Genomic DNA, 15,659 nt, shown 5'->3' with positions numbered 1-15,659 from the left:
GGGAGAAAGAGGATTAAAACTGATTTGTAAAATAAAATTTAGAAACTAGAAAGCAAAAAATAATCTTAATGACTTTTTAACTTTAGTTTTAACTAGCAAAGGTGCCCGTGTGATGTCGCAGGTTTTAAAACTGTATAATATATGTAAAAAGTTGTAAAAACGTATAGGAAACACAATATTATTTACGTACATGTGAAAGTTTAAGTTTCAAAAGATAGATCAGTAACATGTTATGTAGGTGAAGTAGTGTTTAAAAAACTATTACAGCTGTTGCAATAGATAGATAAATAACATGTTTTATACACAGATATACACTGATGGTGGCAAACTTCACTCTTCACTGGTTCTTGGTTTTTCATCGATGTCTTCAGGAAGGGTATTTTTCTTTTGTTGGCTTGGCTGCATAGGTGTTTTTTTCTTCTTTCTTCTCATGTGCAGGTATTTTCACTTCTCTGTTACAAATTGGAAAAATGGTAGCTGTCAGTGTAGATAAATGACAAAGTTCTAGTGAAAATAAGACAATAAAATATGTGTGGTTTGTTCTATGGATCATAACAATGAAAATAAGTTGAGCAGTATTGCCTTATTTAAAGAAAAAAGGAAACAGAAGTTTATATTATGCAGCTACAAAAAGAGTAGAGACCTTAAACCCTTTCCGTAAATTCTTTATATATTTAGCAACCACATTTCACTCATCTTTCTCAAATGCACAAATGGGTAGAATTTGCAGCATAGTTCACTATTCTTTCCCAGATTTCACTCATCTTCCCAAAAAAGCCATGTTTCTTAATATGAGCTGAAATTTGCAGCAACTAAATATTAGAATTGGGAAGAATTGAAGTATACGTATACCACTTGAGTGGACTACAAAAATTAATGTAGGATAGAATCTTTAAAGTCAAACATATTGGGTAGTCTTTTGGACAAAAGGATATGAACCTAATTGCTTTGTAAAATATGTTCGAAAAATAATCATATTTTAGAAGATGAGCTAATATACTTTTTTTGCAATCGAATTGTAGTTGAAGACAAGACAACCATGAGAAAAAGAAACTGTCTCCAAATTCGACACAATGAACTACCACTTAATATAGAGAAATTGAGTAGGGAAAGAAGCTATGAACAATGAAAAACTATGTGAGTATTGCCTTATTTAAACAAAAAGGGAAACGGATAAACTTAAATTTGACATGGCTCACAACTATATGATAAGACGGGCAATCCTAATATATGAAACAGAGTAAGTCATTTAACATTCAGCCATGAAAGTAAATAAAAATTAAAGACAATGCACACTACAGAAGTTTGGTTAACAAATAATACATGCGAAATTCATAAATTTGCTTAAAAAAAAAACCAAATCTTGAACATGTCTGGTTCATAACCATAGTCAAATCTTTAATATAACACATATTCAGTTCATCAATTCAATCAAAAATCAATCCTACCACATAACCAAATCATAATTTCAATGAAAAAAAAAACTTTTCACATATACTATTCTGTGTTTTTCTCTCTCTCCAGCAGTCATCAACATCATTAGGTTGGTCTCTCTTTCTCTCTATCTCATACACGTTCATTCATATTCATATATTGGCAGCAAACCACATCAAATAGCTACTAACACAGTTTTTAACATCTCTAACATGAAATCACCAAATGAATATATATTACACAAAATTAGTACAAAAACATATGAACATAAAAACAAAAAATAATAAAAAACAAATATTAACAACAATAGATCATTACACAATTTAGAGTAACCCCAACAACAGTTGATGAATTGATTGCTTTTGTTGGGGGACGAAAGCAAGTGTTTCTAAAACAGAGAATAAAACAGTTTGCTCAGTAAGAGAAAATAAACTCTCATATGCCAAAAACCATTGTTCTTAAAGACTTATCTTCTAAACCTATCACTGACTCGTTCTAGGAACCAATTTGAGCAAGGAATTAAAGGATTCAACAGTTTGCTCAGCAACCCATTAGCAAGTCATTAATTTCTTAAAAAGTTGATGGAATGCAAACCTGAAGACAAACGATGCAAGAACTTGCAGCCAACAAAGATAGAAGATCTCTTTTTTAAATTTCAGCCAACAAAGATGCAAACCTGGATTGGGTTGTATATATTCATTTTATTTAATTTCTCAATGACTATTTAACTTCAGCATGAAAGTGCTATCACTCACACTATCACATACGTTAACGTTGTGATCACTAATAAAGTTGAATTACAATATGAGAGACAAGAATAACAATGTGCAGTCGTTCTCATTCATCTCTCTGCAGAATATTGTTTTGATGCTTCTAGAAGAAAATTAAAGCATCGAACGTAGCTTATCAAATTCTGTGGTCACATGGCTCCTGGTAATATCCTTAACACGGGGGCAGCCAGAAAGGGCCATAGTGAGCTCAAACTCATCCTTCAGCATTTCGATGACTCGTCTCACTCCACGTTCTCCGTTTGCTGCAAGGCCATAGACAACAGGCCTTCCAACCTGCGGTTACATTTGAGTATAGCAGAAGATTGATATGCTAGACGATTAAAAAGTGTGGTGGATATCTTACAAGGACAGCTTGTGCACCAAGAGCTAATGCCTTGAAGACATCTGTTCCTCGCCGTACTCCTCCGTCAAAAAGAACAGGAACTCTTCCTCCAACAGCATGAACCACCTGAAAACATTATAGATATATTATGATTGAACATTTTTACAGCTTTGCCAACTGAAATTGTGATAGAAAAAAGCATTGCAATAACCATTATGAAAAAACAAGCTTCCCTTTTATTGCAAAAATGGCAAAGTTTCTTCTAAAGACGACTCTGTCAAACTATTATTCTGGGTTTAAAAAAGCTTAGCAAGTGGAAGTTGCATCCTTTTTGCGCCTTACAAGTTACACCAGAATAATGATGAATTAGAGACAGAGTTTTACCTCTTCCAGGACAGAAATAGTGGCAGGTGTATAATCCAATTGACGGGCTCCATGATTAGAGACGACAATCCCAGCAACACCTACTTCCACAGCCTTTCTTGCTGAAATGGCAGAACAACTACTATTCAGTAGGGGTAATGTCTAGTTTCCTTTATACGTAAATTGAGCTTTCCCTCTATGAGTTAATAATATTTGCAAAAGCTAAAGATAAGCCTTGAGCAGTTGATGTTTACCATTCTCATGAGTGAGTACCCCCTTGATTAGAATTGGCAAGTTTGTAATAGATTTCAACCATCCTATGTCCTGCATATATGATTCAATATATAACGTCGACGGGTATTCTATAGCCTCAATCTCAAAAGAAAGTTACAACGGAACAAAATCCGTATAAGGCATGCATCTTTATAGTGTAGTGTAGTCCCATGAAAGGGAAAGAAAAAAATTAGCCTTAGTAAAAAAGTGTCTAACATATGGGCTAGAAGCATATGACCATATAATTGGAGGAGTCTACTGAATTATACCTCCCAGCTCAAAGAAGTATCAAAGATTCCTTCGGCCAAAGCTTCCAAGTTTGATCCTTCATCCTGCAGAGAAAGTGTCATGTATACAACTGAGAAACATAGCACATTTAAATGAAAAGTTTCACAATAAAACTATTCCACTCACAGTGTCTACTTCAGTTGATAAAAGGCCTTCAAAATTCCTCAACTGAGGTGCAACCATTCTGCAGAAATTGTCACAATCATGTTTCAAATGAGATGCATATATAGTTCAATGCAGACAACATTCGACTTGATTTGCACAGAAAAGTAAGTGTCCTATTATACTTCAAAAGCAATAAATTGCACAGCATCAAGAAACAAGGAAAAAAAAAAAAGCAGGATGATCTCAACCTATTCTTTATGTCTGCCTCTCTTCGACCAAGTCTGGGAGTATCAACAGTTAAGACAATAGCCTTGTAACCATTTTTTTCAACTCTGTGAACTATCTGAGCTGATATATCTCGTCTCTTGAGAACCTGTTAAAGAAAGGGTACCATTTGATAGCTTGAGCTTCGATTGGCAGGATATAGCGGAAACAAGAAGAAATGTTGCTGTAAAGAACAAATTTGGCTTAGCAAAACTAAAATGAGCTCATGATGAGAGAATAAATACATATAATTGAAAGAACCGAACAGCATTGCAGCTGGAAGCAACCTCCTCCACGGTGCAGGTAGACATGTTCGATAAAATCTACAACGAAAAACACTACAATTCAAACACCAAACTACACACATTAGCTCAATACATGTCATAATAACTCATAAAAATACCATTATGGTGTTGCACGCAGCTGCTGCTCTAGCAGTGGCAACCTCTCCTGCATAAAACATAAAGAGCAGGTATAAATTAGTGTCCGAAACCAATCTCAACTGAGAACTCTTGGAAGAAGATTTAGACCTTCAGGGTGTGCTAACTGATGCATAGCTGTAGGAGCAATCATTATAGGTGCTGAGATTTTGCAACCCAATATAGTAGTTGACATATCAATTCTACTAACATCTACAAGAACTCTAGGCCGCAACCTGTAAGAAAGACATAGGAATCACTCAAACAATTATAAGTATCTTACAGTATTCGTCAGCAGGTTTAAAAGTTACATGATTCGGCGAAATGCTGCAACATTCTCTTTTAGCGTGTGCTGGTCCTCAGCTCCCCCAGTATAGAAATCATAGTACATTTTTGGAAGGGCTTGCCTAGCCAATTCTTGGAACTCATTCACATTGACAGGTTCGGAGGCCATTTATCCTGGGAACATAAACATTGATCAATCATAGCTTTCGAGTTTCGAACAATCCATCCTTGATGATATGATATAAACATCGAAAACTACAAGCAAAGGACAATAGATTTACTTAGAATCTAAAATACTTGGCGAACATCCATTCCATTGCAATCCTAAACAATTTTTGTCTGCCAAATAAACTACTGAGTTATATGTTTTCCTATCCAAAAAACTTACTTCACCATTAGCACTAAAACAACTAAGAACTGCTTCAAAATTTTTGAAACAAAACCATCAGAAAGAAAGCATGATGATCCACTAAAAATATGAGCATTCATGCTGACATGCTAATCAAATAAGCTGATCTTAAAACAAAAATACAAGCTACACATACCTATGCTTGAGACTTGGAAAACCCAAAATTTGTTCTCGTCCTGAAGAACTGGAGAGCCGCTACCCACTATATAACTTTAGACAGTCTGCTACCTCTGGACTAAATTCTTTGTTGAATTTTGGATGAGAGATTGAGAATCGTATTGGACTGAGTGTTATATAATCTAGTTCTGTTCTGGGACTGTTTTTGTCTGTTTCTAGGGAAAATTATTACTTAGTTTCGTTTATGTGGGGCCCGACAAAGGGACAGAGAAGAGAATTTGAAATAGTCCCATGTTGTGACACCTAACTGATGTGCCATCCATGTGTATACCATCTTAATTATCTGTATATATAAAGCAAAAGACAGAGAATGGTGAAACATTCAAAATACCAGAAAATTCCCTTGGTTAATTCAAATATTAAGAATTGAAATTATTAATCAAATGAGGATAATATGGTAAATTTACATTTTCATATTAAAAAAAATAAAAATAAAAATGAAAACAAAATCAGATAATAGGTACTACTTTTATGGAATATAACTACCCACGTTATTTTTTCTTAATTCTAAAAAGAAAAGAAAAAAGAAAAAAGAAAACCAATTAGCACATGCGCTAGTAATTAATTAAGTATAAAAGTTAGATGTATTCAATTTAAACTTTAATAAATATAAAAATTTGAGTATAATTAAATTAGATTTTACGGACATAAGAATAAAAATAATTTAAACTATACCCTCCTTTGCTCTACTGAAAGTTCGGTACGGTTGATGGGTTGAGGCCTCTATCATACAGAATCGACATTTGCCCAAGCCTAGTGAATGTGAAGTAATGTTCGAAAAATTGCTAAGCAGTAGGTAGGAGTGTAGCGCCTAGAGGAGTAATTGGGGCCTAAGCTGGCGGTTGGATATTTATTTATTTTAAATATAATTATTTTGTATTATAAATTTATACCAAAATCATGCAAAATAAAAGAATATCTATATATATAAAGCAAAAGGCAGAGAATGGTGAAACATTCAAAATACAAAAAAATGCCCTTAGTTAATGCAAACATTAAGAATTGAAATTATTAATTAAATGAGGATAATATGGTAAATTCACACTTTTTCATATTTAAAAAAATTAAAATTAAAAGAAAAATTAGATAATAGATCTTATTTTTATGGAACACAACTACCCATTATCTTTTTTTATTCTAAAATAAATTTTAAAAAACCTCTTGCAGGCGCGGAAGCGCGTGCAGAGAGGCTAGTATAAAAAAAAACTTCTAACATTTTCTAACCTGATATTATCTGACTTTTACTTTCATATTTTCTGTAACCTAGATATAAAATTTTTTGAAAAAAAAAACTGCAATTGGGTCATTTTAATACAATGTTTAAGCCCATTTTAAAAAACCCAACCCGTTAGTTATATTAAAAATTGGGTTATATGTCTTCTTCTTCCCAGCGTCGCCTACTCCTTCCGAAAGATGGTTCTCTCCGTTGACACATAAACACATGTTATGCTATCACTTCCATAGTAAATATAAATTTAACCTGCCGTTTAATGAAGTTGAACTACAATATAAGAGAGAAGAAAAAACAAGTTGATTTCCAATAGCTGTTAATTGAAGTAGTTTCCCGTTTGATGCTTCTAAAACAAATTAAAGCATGGAGTGGAGTTTATCACATTCTGTTCTCACATGGCTCCTGGTAATATCCATAACACCAGGGCAGCCACAGAGGGTCATAGTGAGCTCAAACTCATCTTTCAGCATTTCGATAACCCGTCTCACACCGCGTTCTCCGTTTGCTGCAAGGCCATAGATTACAGGCCTTCCAACCTGCAGCAACATTTGCCTGTATTTCAATAAGAAAATCCAAAACAATACAAGCAGTTTAAGGGTTCATATCAGAAGGGCAGCTTGTATAGATATAGATATCTTACAAGGACAGCTTGTGCACCCAAGGCTAATGCCTTGAACACATCTGTTCCTCGCTGTACTCCTCCATCAAGCAGAACAGGAACTTCTCCTCCAACAGCGTCAACTACCTGAGAACATTACAGATATATATGATTGAACATTCTTACAACTTTTCCAATGGGAGAGTTTCTTTTAAAGACTCCTTTTTTCTTGAGATCCTATTTCGGGTTTATACAAGCTTAGCCATGCATAAGTTACGCCATGTTTGTGCTTTGCAGGTTACACCAGAAATCTATGAATTAGAAATAGAGTTCTAACTCTTCCAGGACAGAAATGGTAGTAGGAGTATAATCTAGTTGGCGGCCTCCATTGTTAGAGACAACAATCCCAGCAACACCTACTTCCACAGCCTTTCTTGCTGAAATGGTAGAAAGAGGAACACCTATTCAGAAGGGCTAATGCCAAATTTGACTTCAAGTGTCAATCCAATGTATTTCACCGAGTCGATTATTTTGACTGATCATCATGCTTTGAATACCGAGAGAAGTTAACATCTACGAGACCTTTTTCCTTTTTACGCAAATTGATCTTTCCCTTTACGAGTTAATACTTACAAGACGTAAAGATAAAGATACGATTATTTGGAGCCTTGATCAGTTCATCTTACCAACTTCATGAGTGAGTACTCCCTTGATCAGAATTGGCAAGTTTGTAATAGATTTCAACCACTCTATGTCCTGCATACGCGATGCAATAACTAAAAATTTAAGAAGAAAAGAAACCAGATAGCACACAGCCACAGAAATGAGTATAAAAATTAGGCACTTCAATGGATGTCTTATAGCCTCAATCTCTGCAGAAAGTTACAAACTTACAATGAGTAAAATCTGTATAAATCATGCATCTTCATTAAGGCGTAGGCGCCAGGGAGTTGGGCGCCGCCTAGGCCGCCTAGCCCCAGCCTCGGCCGCCTAGCCCCCGCCTAGCGCCCGCCTAGGCCTGGCGTTTTGCCGTTGAGGCGTCGACGAGGCGCGGTTGAAGCGCGCAGGAGGCGGCGACGCTTAAGGTGGCACTAAGGCACTGCTTGTTAGGAAGGAAGACCGAGAGAGTGATGAAGTCGAAACAACGAGAGGAAGGAGTAGGTGACGCTAGGAAGAAGAAGACATCTAACCTAATTTTTAAGGGAGTTTCACTAAAACACCCAAAATGGGGGTTGAAATTATAAAAAAACCCAACACCCAAAACACTTTATAAACACACCCAAAACCCATCATTACACACACAAAAGACCCATTTATAAACACACCCAAAAAATATACAATTGTTGATTTTGGGGTTGCTTTTGGGTGTGTTTCTATGTTTAAATAGTGCGTGAGTTTTTTTGTAAATACATGTCTAGAATTGGGTTTATTTATAATAATCTAAATTTTTAATGTAACTAACGGGTTGGGTTTTCTAAAAGGACAATGCTTGGCTCCTGATGCCTCCTCCACAATGATGTGGCCTATTTAAAAAATGACACATGTTTTTTTTTTTTTTTTTTTTGTTTCATTGACTCTCCCTCTCTCTCTTCTCACCCACTCTCCTCACCTCCCCCAACTCTCTCTTCTCTCATCTCCCCGTCTCTTACGGCTGCCATTTTTTGTTCTTTGTCTCTTTGGCAGCAAAAACTAGTCGCCAAAATGTGGTGGAAAAAGCAACTAATCCGATAAAAACTTTATATTTTCATCAACTCCCTCAGAAATCTAACTAAACTGTTCTTGTAAATCTGAAATAATATAATTTTTAGAATCAAAACCCAACTACCTTTCCTTGTTGAAGTCTTAAAAAAAAGGGGACCATGATGGGTTTTCAAAATTATCAACCTATCCAAACAAGAAAAACATGGCGGGGAATTTTCCGGGAAGGTGAGTTGTTGTGGGTTATCTTTTTAGTTGCGATTCCATTTCATTTTTTAGATCGGTGGGAAGTTTCTGTTGCATCAAAAAAATCTTAGAAAGAAAGGGAGAGAGAGAGAGAGAGAGGATATTAGCGTCGTCGTCGTCGTCGTCATCTTCAGCAACTGTGGCCGTCGACAAGGCAACCAGCGATCTAGCAATTGTGTACCAAATTCCAAGAGCTATTTATTTATCTCAACTCACTCTTCAGATCTAGATCTACAATGTAGAATGGAAGGGATGCGTGAATCATGGTGCTGCATTCGTCAGAAATTTGATGGTAATGCACCTGCCCATGATGAAGAGGGAGAACTATCGAAGGCTCCGATGATAAGAAATTGTTGTATGAAACAAAAAAGGGCAGATGAGAGAAGAGAGTTGGGGGAGGAGAGGAGAGTGGGTGATAAGAGAGAGAGAGAGAGTCAGTGAAAGAAAAAAGAAAAAAAGAAAAAAAAAACATGTGTCATTTTTTAAAGAGGCCACATCATTGTTGAGGAGGAATGGCTCCTGATGTATCAGGAGCCAAGCATTGTCCTTTGTAAAATGGGCTTAAACATTGTATTAAAATGGCCCTATTGCAGTTTTTTGTTTTTGTTTTTTTAATATAAAGGTTACAGAAAATACAAAAGTAAAAGTCGGATAATATCAAGGTTCGAAAATGTTAGAAATTTTCTTTTATATATTCTTTTATTTTGCATGATTTTGGTATAAATTTATATAAAGAAGCACGGGTCCAAGAGAAGGAAATGAGAAAAATGCTCAAGAGAAATAGGTGTTGAAATGGAAACTAGTTTTTTTATATCTAGTTAGTCTGCTAATGCTCATTGTACAGTTTGAGCTAATACATGTGTAGTTAGGTTTTTGAATTGTTGTATTTTTCATTGTAGGTTTTATCCAACATGTCTACGTGCACAGTGGAGGATGCTGTTCGGTTCTTTCAATTATATGTATTTATTCTCTCTTGAACTCATTTTAATTTCACTTGACAAGTTTTTCTTTACAGGAATATTTCTTCTTGTTTACAGTTTTTTCAGTTTCTATCAAATGGTACTATTTCCTGAACAGGTTTACAAGAGACGAGATATCACTACTACAAAAAGTGAAAAAGATGACCAGAAAAAGACGACGGTAGAAGAAAAAACCGTCGTTGTGTTTAAAAAGACGACGGTAACAAAAAAACCGTCGTAGATAAGTGACTTAAACAACTAAAAAACGGAGGTACTATTGAATATTTTTTTATAACGACGCACACAAATAAAAAAGCGTCGTCTTATTAAAAAGTTTTCTTCAGAGTTAAAATCTGACCAAAAAACGATGACAGAAGATATGACAAGCGTCGTCTTTAAAAAATCAAGTGTCCTTTTTTTGGTAAAGACATGGTTGTTTTGAAAAAACTGTCGTCTATTATATGTAAAGATGACGCTTTTTTGTAAAAAAGGGTCGTCTATTGTGAAGTAAAGATGACGGTGTTTTTTAAAAAAGGGTCGTCTATTATATGTAAAGATGACGCTTTTTATAAAAAACCGTCGTCTATTATATGTAAAGACAACGGTTTTTTTTATTTTATAAAAAAGGTTGTTTATTATATGTAAAGATGACCGTTTTTTTTAAAAAAGCGTCGTCTTTTAAAACACGCTAAAAAATGGCCGCTTAAGTAAATTCGCGCTTGATAAATTTTCAAATTTTCACCCGTCTTTGAAAACCTTATCTCTCATTAACAAGCGTCGTCTTTTAAAACACGCTAAAAAAAGGCTACTTAAGTGAATTTGCGCTCGACAAATTTTCAGATTTTCCCCCGTCTCTGAAAACCTTATCTCTCCCTCCTTGAAACCCTCCTGCACTCTCTAAAACACCCTCATGAAACTCTCTACAAAATCATAAAAAAATCGATATCAATGAAAGAGTTGAGAGATTTTCGCAGATCCATAAGATGTAGAGGGAGGTTCTGTATTTGAGAATCAAAGCTGGTTGAAAGGTTTGATTTGAAAGTCACCCAATCTCTCAATACCCTTCTATATCTTGCTAGTGAATTCTGGATTAGTCTCTTTGCGTTTCTAGTATGTTCTTTGTCTCCCTGATTTCAAATTTTCTGTCTCTCTTGATTTGTCTGGTTTGTTTACATAATTTTTTTTTATATTTCTAGTTTCTTTTTAGATTTTCTGATTTTATTATCAGGAGATGAGGAGGAAGCTTGCAGATTTATAACTTTTTCTTTTGCAGGTTTTCTATGTGAGTCGTATGTTTTTTTGTTGTTGAAAATTTGTTACCTTCTCGTTTCACTATCATTTTATTTATAAATTTTTTCTTTTGCAGGTTCTCGATGGTCTTTTTTATGCTCATTTTACAAGTTTTCTATGGAAATATGGTCCAATGGTAAAATTTCTCTTCCTCCTAATTTTTTATGTTTATAATCTTAGCTTTTTTTTTTTCTCTCTCTTTGTCATTTTGATTTATTTACAGGGATGATGGAGGAGACTTCAGTTGTGCATCATTTGTATGTTTGGATGAGGAAGGCTTGGATTAGGAGTACGTAGGTCTTGTTAGGAATTATGTTTGTTGTAGAATAAAGATTGGTTAACTATGTAATAACTATTGAATCTTCAAGTTTTATGAAAGAAACTATTTTTGAGTGTATATATTCATTAATAAAGCATTATGGTTGGTTTTCTAGTTAAAATCGTTGTATAGCATCATAGGAAATCAAAAAGAACTAAAATGTAGCAATTTGGGAACGTATTAGACGACGGTTTTTATAATAAATCATGATCTTTACAGATAATTAACGACAGTTTTTATAAAAAAGGTCGTCTATTATAGGTAAAGATGACGTTTTTTTTAAAAAGGGTCGTCTATTATATGTAAAGATAACGGTTTTTTTTAAAAAGGGTCATCTATTATATGTAAAGATGACGGTTTTCTTTAAAAAGGGTCGTCTATTGTGAAGTAAAGATGACTGTTTTTTTTTAAAAATGGTCGTCTATTGTAAGTAAAGATGACAGTTTTCATAAAAAACCGTCATCTTTACATACAATACACGACAGTTTTTAAAACCGTCGTCTTTCATCCTATAATTAATGATCTTTACCTTTAAACAACGACGATTTTCTTTAAAAATCGTCGTCTTTACAGATAAACAATGACGGTGAAAAGCCGTCGTAGTTTGACACCCAAATAGACAGCGGTCGATTTAACGACGGATTTCAAAGCATTACAACGACGGTGGATCCCTGTCGTCTATTTCGTTTTTTGTAGTAGTGTATATCAGCTCAGATAGTTCAGAGAGCTGAAAAAAGTGGATACAGGCTATTGTCTTAACTGTTGATGCTCCCACACTTGGTCGAAGAGAGGCAGACATAAAGAACAGGTTCATGTCATCTCATTTTGCTTGTGTTCTGTTTCTCCATGCCATGGAATTTATTGGTTTTGTAGTGTGATATAACTTGCTTTATGCCATGAAAGAAATTTTTATGTGAACATCATATCAAATGTTGTTTTGTTAACACTCTCATGTGGTGGATTGAACTATATCTTATGCATCTCATTTGAAACATGACTGTGACAACTTCTGCAGAATGGTTGCACCTCAGTTGAAGAACTTTGAAGGCATTTTATCAACTGACGTAAACTCTGTGAGTGTAATTGTTTAGTTATGAATAGGTATTATCTATTATTTTCTCATAATATCATGCTCTATTTGTACTTTAAAATGTTTAACTTGTTAAGCCTAGAAAGTGAGATGCTGCGCATCACTGCCTCTGAGTAAATTACTCTGCAGGATGAAGGATCGAAAGTGGAAGCTTTTGTCAAAGAGACGTTTGATGCTTCTTTGTGCTGGGAGGTATGAATCAGTTGAGTCTTCCCATTACACAGTCATATATTCGATGTTCTATGCTACAGATCTTTTTACTCTAAGGCTAATTTTTTCTTTCTTTTTGTTTTTGGGAATACACAATGAAGATGCATGATTTATACAGATTTTACTCATTGTAAGTTTGTATTATCTAGGGTTATTCGCAGCAATGGTCCCTCAACTATACCCATAGTTACACTTTGGTCCATCAATTCAATTATTAGTTGCGGGGGTCACTCAACTCTGTGTTCCGTTGCACCAGTAGTCCTTCCGTCAAGTCTGTGACTTTTTCTGTCAAAAGTGAGGGTAAATTCGGAAATTCATGATGCTTTCCTAAAAATATTTTAAAACCTAAAAAAGACACGGGCCTAGAACTCCTCGACGTCGTCGTTTCAGGGAATGGGTTTGTGGCGTCTTCGTCTTCGTCTTCATCGTCGGCTTCTGGTATAGGGATGATCCGAGATGTGGGAGAGAAAAATAGTCTCGTAGTCGTACAATGGCTTCAATGAGGCTCTGGGCGAGAAGGCCTCCACTATTATCTTCTTCTCCACTTCCCTGGGCTCTGGGTGAGCAAGAATCATGAGGTATCGTCCTAGCAGCCTCTGGCTCTGGTCTGGTACCATAATAACAAGGGAAACTAAAGAAAACAATTTGAGTGGGTTTGGCAGAGATATGGTTTGGGTAGTGTGAATGAATTTTGTTATCAATTTGATGGGTTTGGGTTCATGGTTTCGAGCGGATGAGTGGGGGCAACTAAAGAAAACAATTTGAGTGGGTTTGGCAGAGATATGGTTTGGGGAGTGTGAATGAATTTTGTTATCAATTTGATGGGTTTGGGTTCATGGTTTCAAGCGGATGAATGGGGGCATCTGCACCCAGTGAGCCTTAGCTGGCTCCGTCCCTGTGGCTGCGCACATGAGCAGCTATGCAAGGGAAATGGAAGGCGTGTTGCTCTGCAAAAGTCCCCATAGAAAACGGCTCGATGTGGAATATTGGTGGGGTTTGATGATTTGGAACGCAAGAACCATCGCTTATGGCTTTGATTGCAGATGGCTCGAGTGCTTGGAAGGTATTTGTTATAATTCCCTGTGATTTTGGAAGACGAACAGCTTCTGTTACCGAAAATTCTGAATTTTAGCTTCGCCGCAGTGCATACTCGTCTTTGCTCAACAGCTCGTTAAACCCTCAAATGGGTTTTCTTAGAAGTGCTTCGAAGACCCTGAAGTCACCAAGTACTTGCCTTTGTTGCAAACCAACTCTAAATTCAGCCCAATATCTAGTCTTTCCAGACGGAACCCACTTTACAGTGAATTCAGTTATGGCCATTTTGGATTGAGAGATTGAAGAAGGAGATTGGGAGATTGGGGTTGGTTTGGTTTGGATCAGATGAGATGAGGTTGATGTAAGAGGAGGATGTGGCGGAGGTTTCAGAAGGTGTGGAAGTTGTGAGTAGAATTGTTATGGGCAAGTTGGGTTGGTGTTGGGAGATTAGCTTTGATAATTCTACCATGGAGATGATTTGGTGAGAACTAGGTGTGGAAGAGGTGATAAAGGCTAATTGAAAAGTCAGATTTGCCCCTCAAGAATCTATGAGATTCTCATAGATGCTTGCCACGTCATCATTTTAAACGGAAAAAACTAACAGACTTGACGGAAGGACTACTGGTGCAACGGAACATAGAGTTGAGTGACCCCCGCAACTAATAATTGAATTGATGGACCAAAGTGTAACTATGGGTATAGTTGAGGGACCATTGCTGCGAATAACCCTATTATCTATTATTTTCTCATAATATCGTGTTCTATTTGTAATTTAAAATGTTTAACTTGTTAAGCCTAGAAAGTGGGATGCTGCGCATCACTGCTTCTGAGTAAATTAGGTTATTTAGGTTTTCCATAATCCATTCTACTTATTATTCACCAGCTATTAGCGGAAATATGACATTTGTTTCCAAATTAAATATAAAGAGCAGGTTAAAACTAGCAGTGTCTGAAAGCAAATCTCAACTGAGCACTCTTCAAATACGATTTAGACCTTCGGGGTGGGCTAACTGATGCCTAGCTGTAGGACAATCATTATAGGTGCTGAGATTTTGTAACCCAATATCTATTCTGCTAACATCATTATAGCTGTAGGAACAATCATTATAACTGATGCCTAGCTGTAGGAACAATCATTATAGCTGTAGTTGACATATCTATTCTGCTAACATCTACAAGAACTCTAGGCTGCAACCTGAAAGAAATACATAGGAATCACTTAAGCAAATATATTGTATTTGACGGTATTCGTCAGCAGGTTTAAACGTTACATGATTCTGCGAAATGCATCAACATTCTGCTTTAGCGTGTGCTGGTCCTCAGCTCCGCAGTAAAGAAATCATAGTACATTTTTGGAAGAACTTGCCTAGCCGATTCTCGGAGCTCATTCACATTGACAGGTTCGGAGGCCATTTATCCTGGGAACATACACATTGATCAATCATAGCTTTCGAGTTTCGAACAATCCATCCTAGATGATACGATGTACACATTGGAAACTACAAGGAAAGAGCTATAGATTTTAATTAGAATCTACAGAACTGGATGAACATCCATTGCAATTTTATAATGGACATTTCAGAAGGAAATAAAGGCAAAAGTTATGGGGCCTCTATAATCTCAAACAATTTGTGTTTATCAAATATTCACCAACTACTGAATTATGTGTTTTGCTATCCAAAAAACTTACTTCACAATTAGCACTAAAACAACTAAGAACTGCTTCAAAAGCTTTGAATCAAAACCATCAGAAAGAAAGCGTGTTGATCCACTAAAACTATGTGCATTCAAGCTCACATGGTAATCAAATAAGCTGATCTTAAACCAAAAAGTAAGCTACACACCTGTGACTT

At 35.8% G+C, this 15,659-nt stretch overlaps 2 protein-coding genes across 4 annotated transcripts; both read right to left on the bottom strand.

Annotated features, from left to right (window-relative positions):
* Positions 1 to 140: 140 nt before the first annotated feature.
* Positions 141 to 5,261, bottom strand: LOC110768868 (peroxisomal (S)-2-hydroxyacid oxidase GLO4-like). Of its 3 annotated transcripts, none has more exons than XR_015834688.1 (13): positions 5,090 to 5,261; positions 4,571 to 4,718; positions 4,371 to 4,495; positions 4,244 to 4,290; positions 4,086 to 4,163; positions 3,825 to 3,949; positions 3,598 to 3,655; positions 3,453 to 3,515; positions 3,165 to 3,234; positions 2,932 to 3,032; positions 2,569 to 2,673; positions 644 to 2,498; positions 141 to 452 (listed from the first exon to the last, which is right to left on the bottom strand). XR_015834688.1 is itself a non-coding variant. In XM_088251115.1 (12 exons), exons 2-12 carry the CDS (start codon positions 4,711 to 4,713, stop codon positions 2,319 to 2,321), a joined length of 1,095 nt encoding a protein of 364 aa, XP_088107241.1. In that variant the 5' UTR covers positions 4,714 to 4,718; positions 5,090 to 5,261; the 3' UTR covers positions 141 to 2,318. The 3 variants fall into 3 exon arrangements, 1 of the variants encoding a protein (XP_088107241.1); XR_015834689.1 differs by having other exon boundaries at positions 2,029 to 2,498; XM_088251115.1 differs by having other exon boundaries at positions 141 to 2,498.
* Positions 5,262 to 6,621: 1,360 nt separating this feature from the next.
* LOC110768880 (peroxisomal (S)-2-hydroxyacid oxidase GLO3-like) lies at positions 6,622 to 7,721 on the bottom strand. Its single transcript, XM_088250173.1, has 4 exons — positions 7,646 to 7,721; positions 7,298 to 7,396; positions 7,002 to 7,108; positions 6,622 to 6,897 (listed from the first exon to the last, which is right to left on the bottom strand). Exons 1-4 carry the CDS (start codon positions 7,719 to 7,721, stop codon positions 6,718 to 6,720), a joined length of 462 nt encoding a protein of 153 aa, XP_088106299.1. The 3' UTR covers positions 6,622 to 6,717.
* Positions 7,722 to 15,659: the final 7,938 nt, after the last annotated feature.

Source organism: Prunus avium, chromosome 3, assembly GCF_965620075.1.
Source record: "Prunus avium chromosome 3, drPruAviu1.hap1.1, whole genome shotgun sequence".
NCBI lineage: Eukaryota > Viridiplantae > Streptophyta > Magnoliopsida > Rosales > Rosaceae > Prunus > Prunus avium.
Note: the sequence above shows the minus strand (reverse complement) of the source record. Positions and strands in the feature narration are given on the sequence as shown.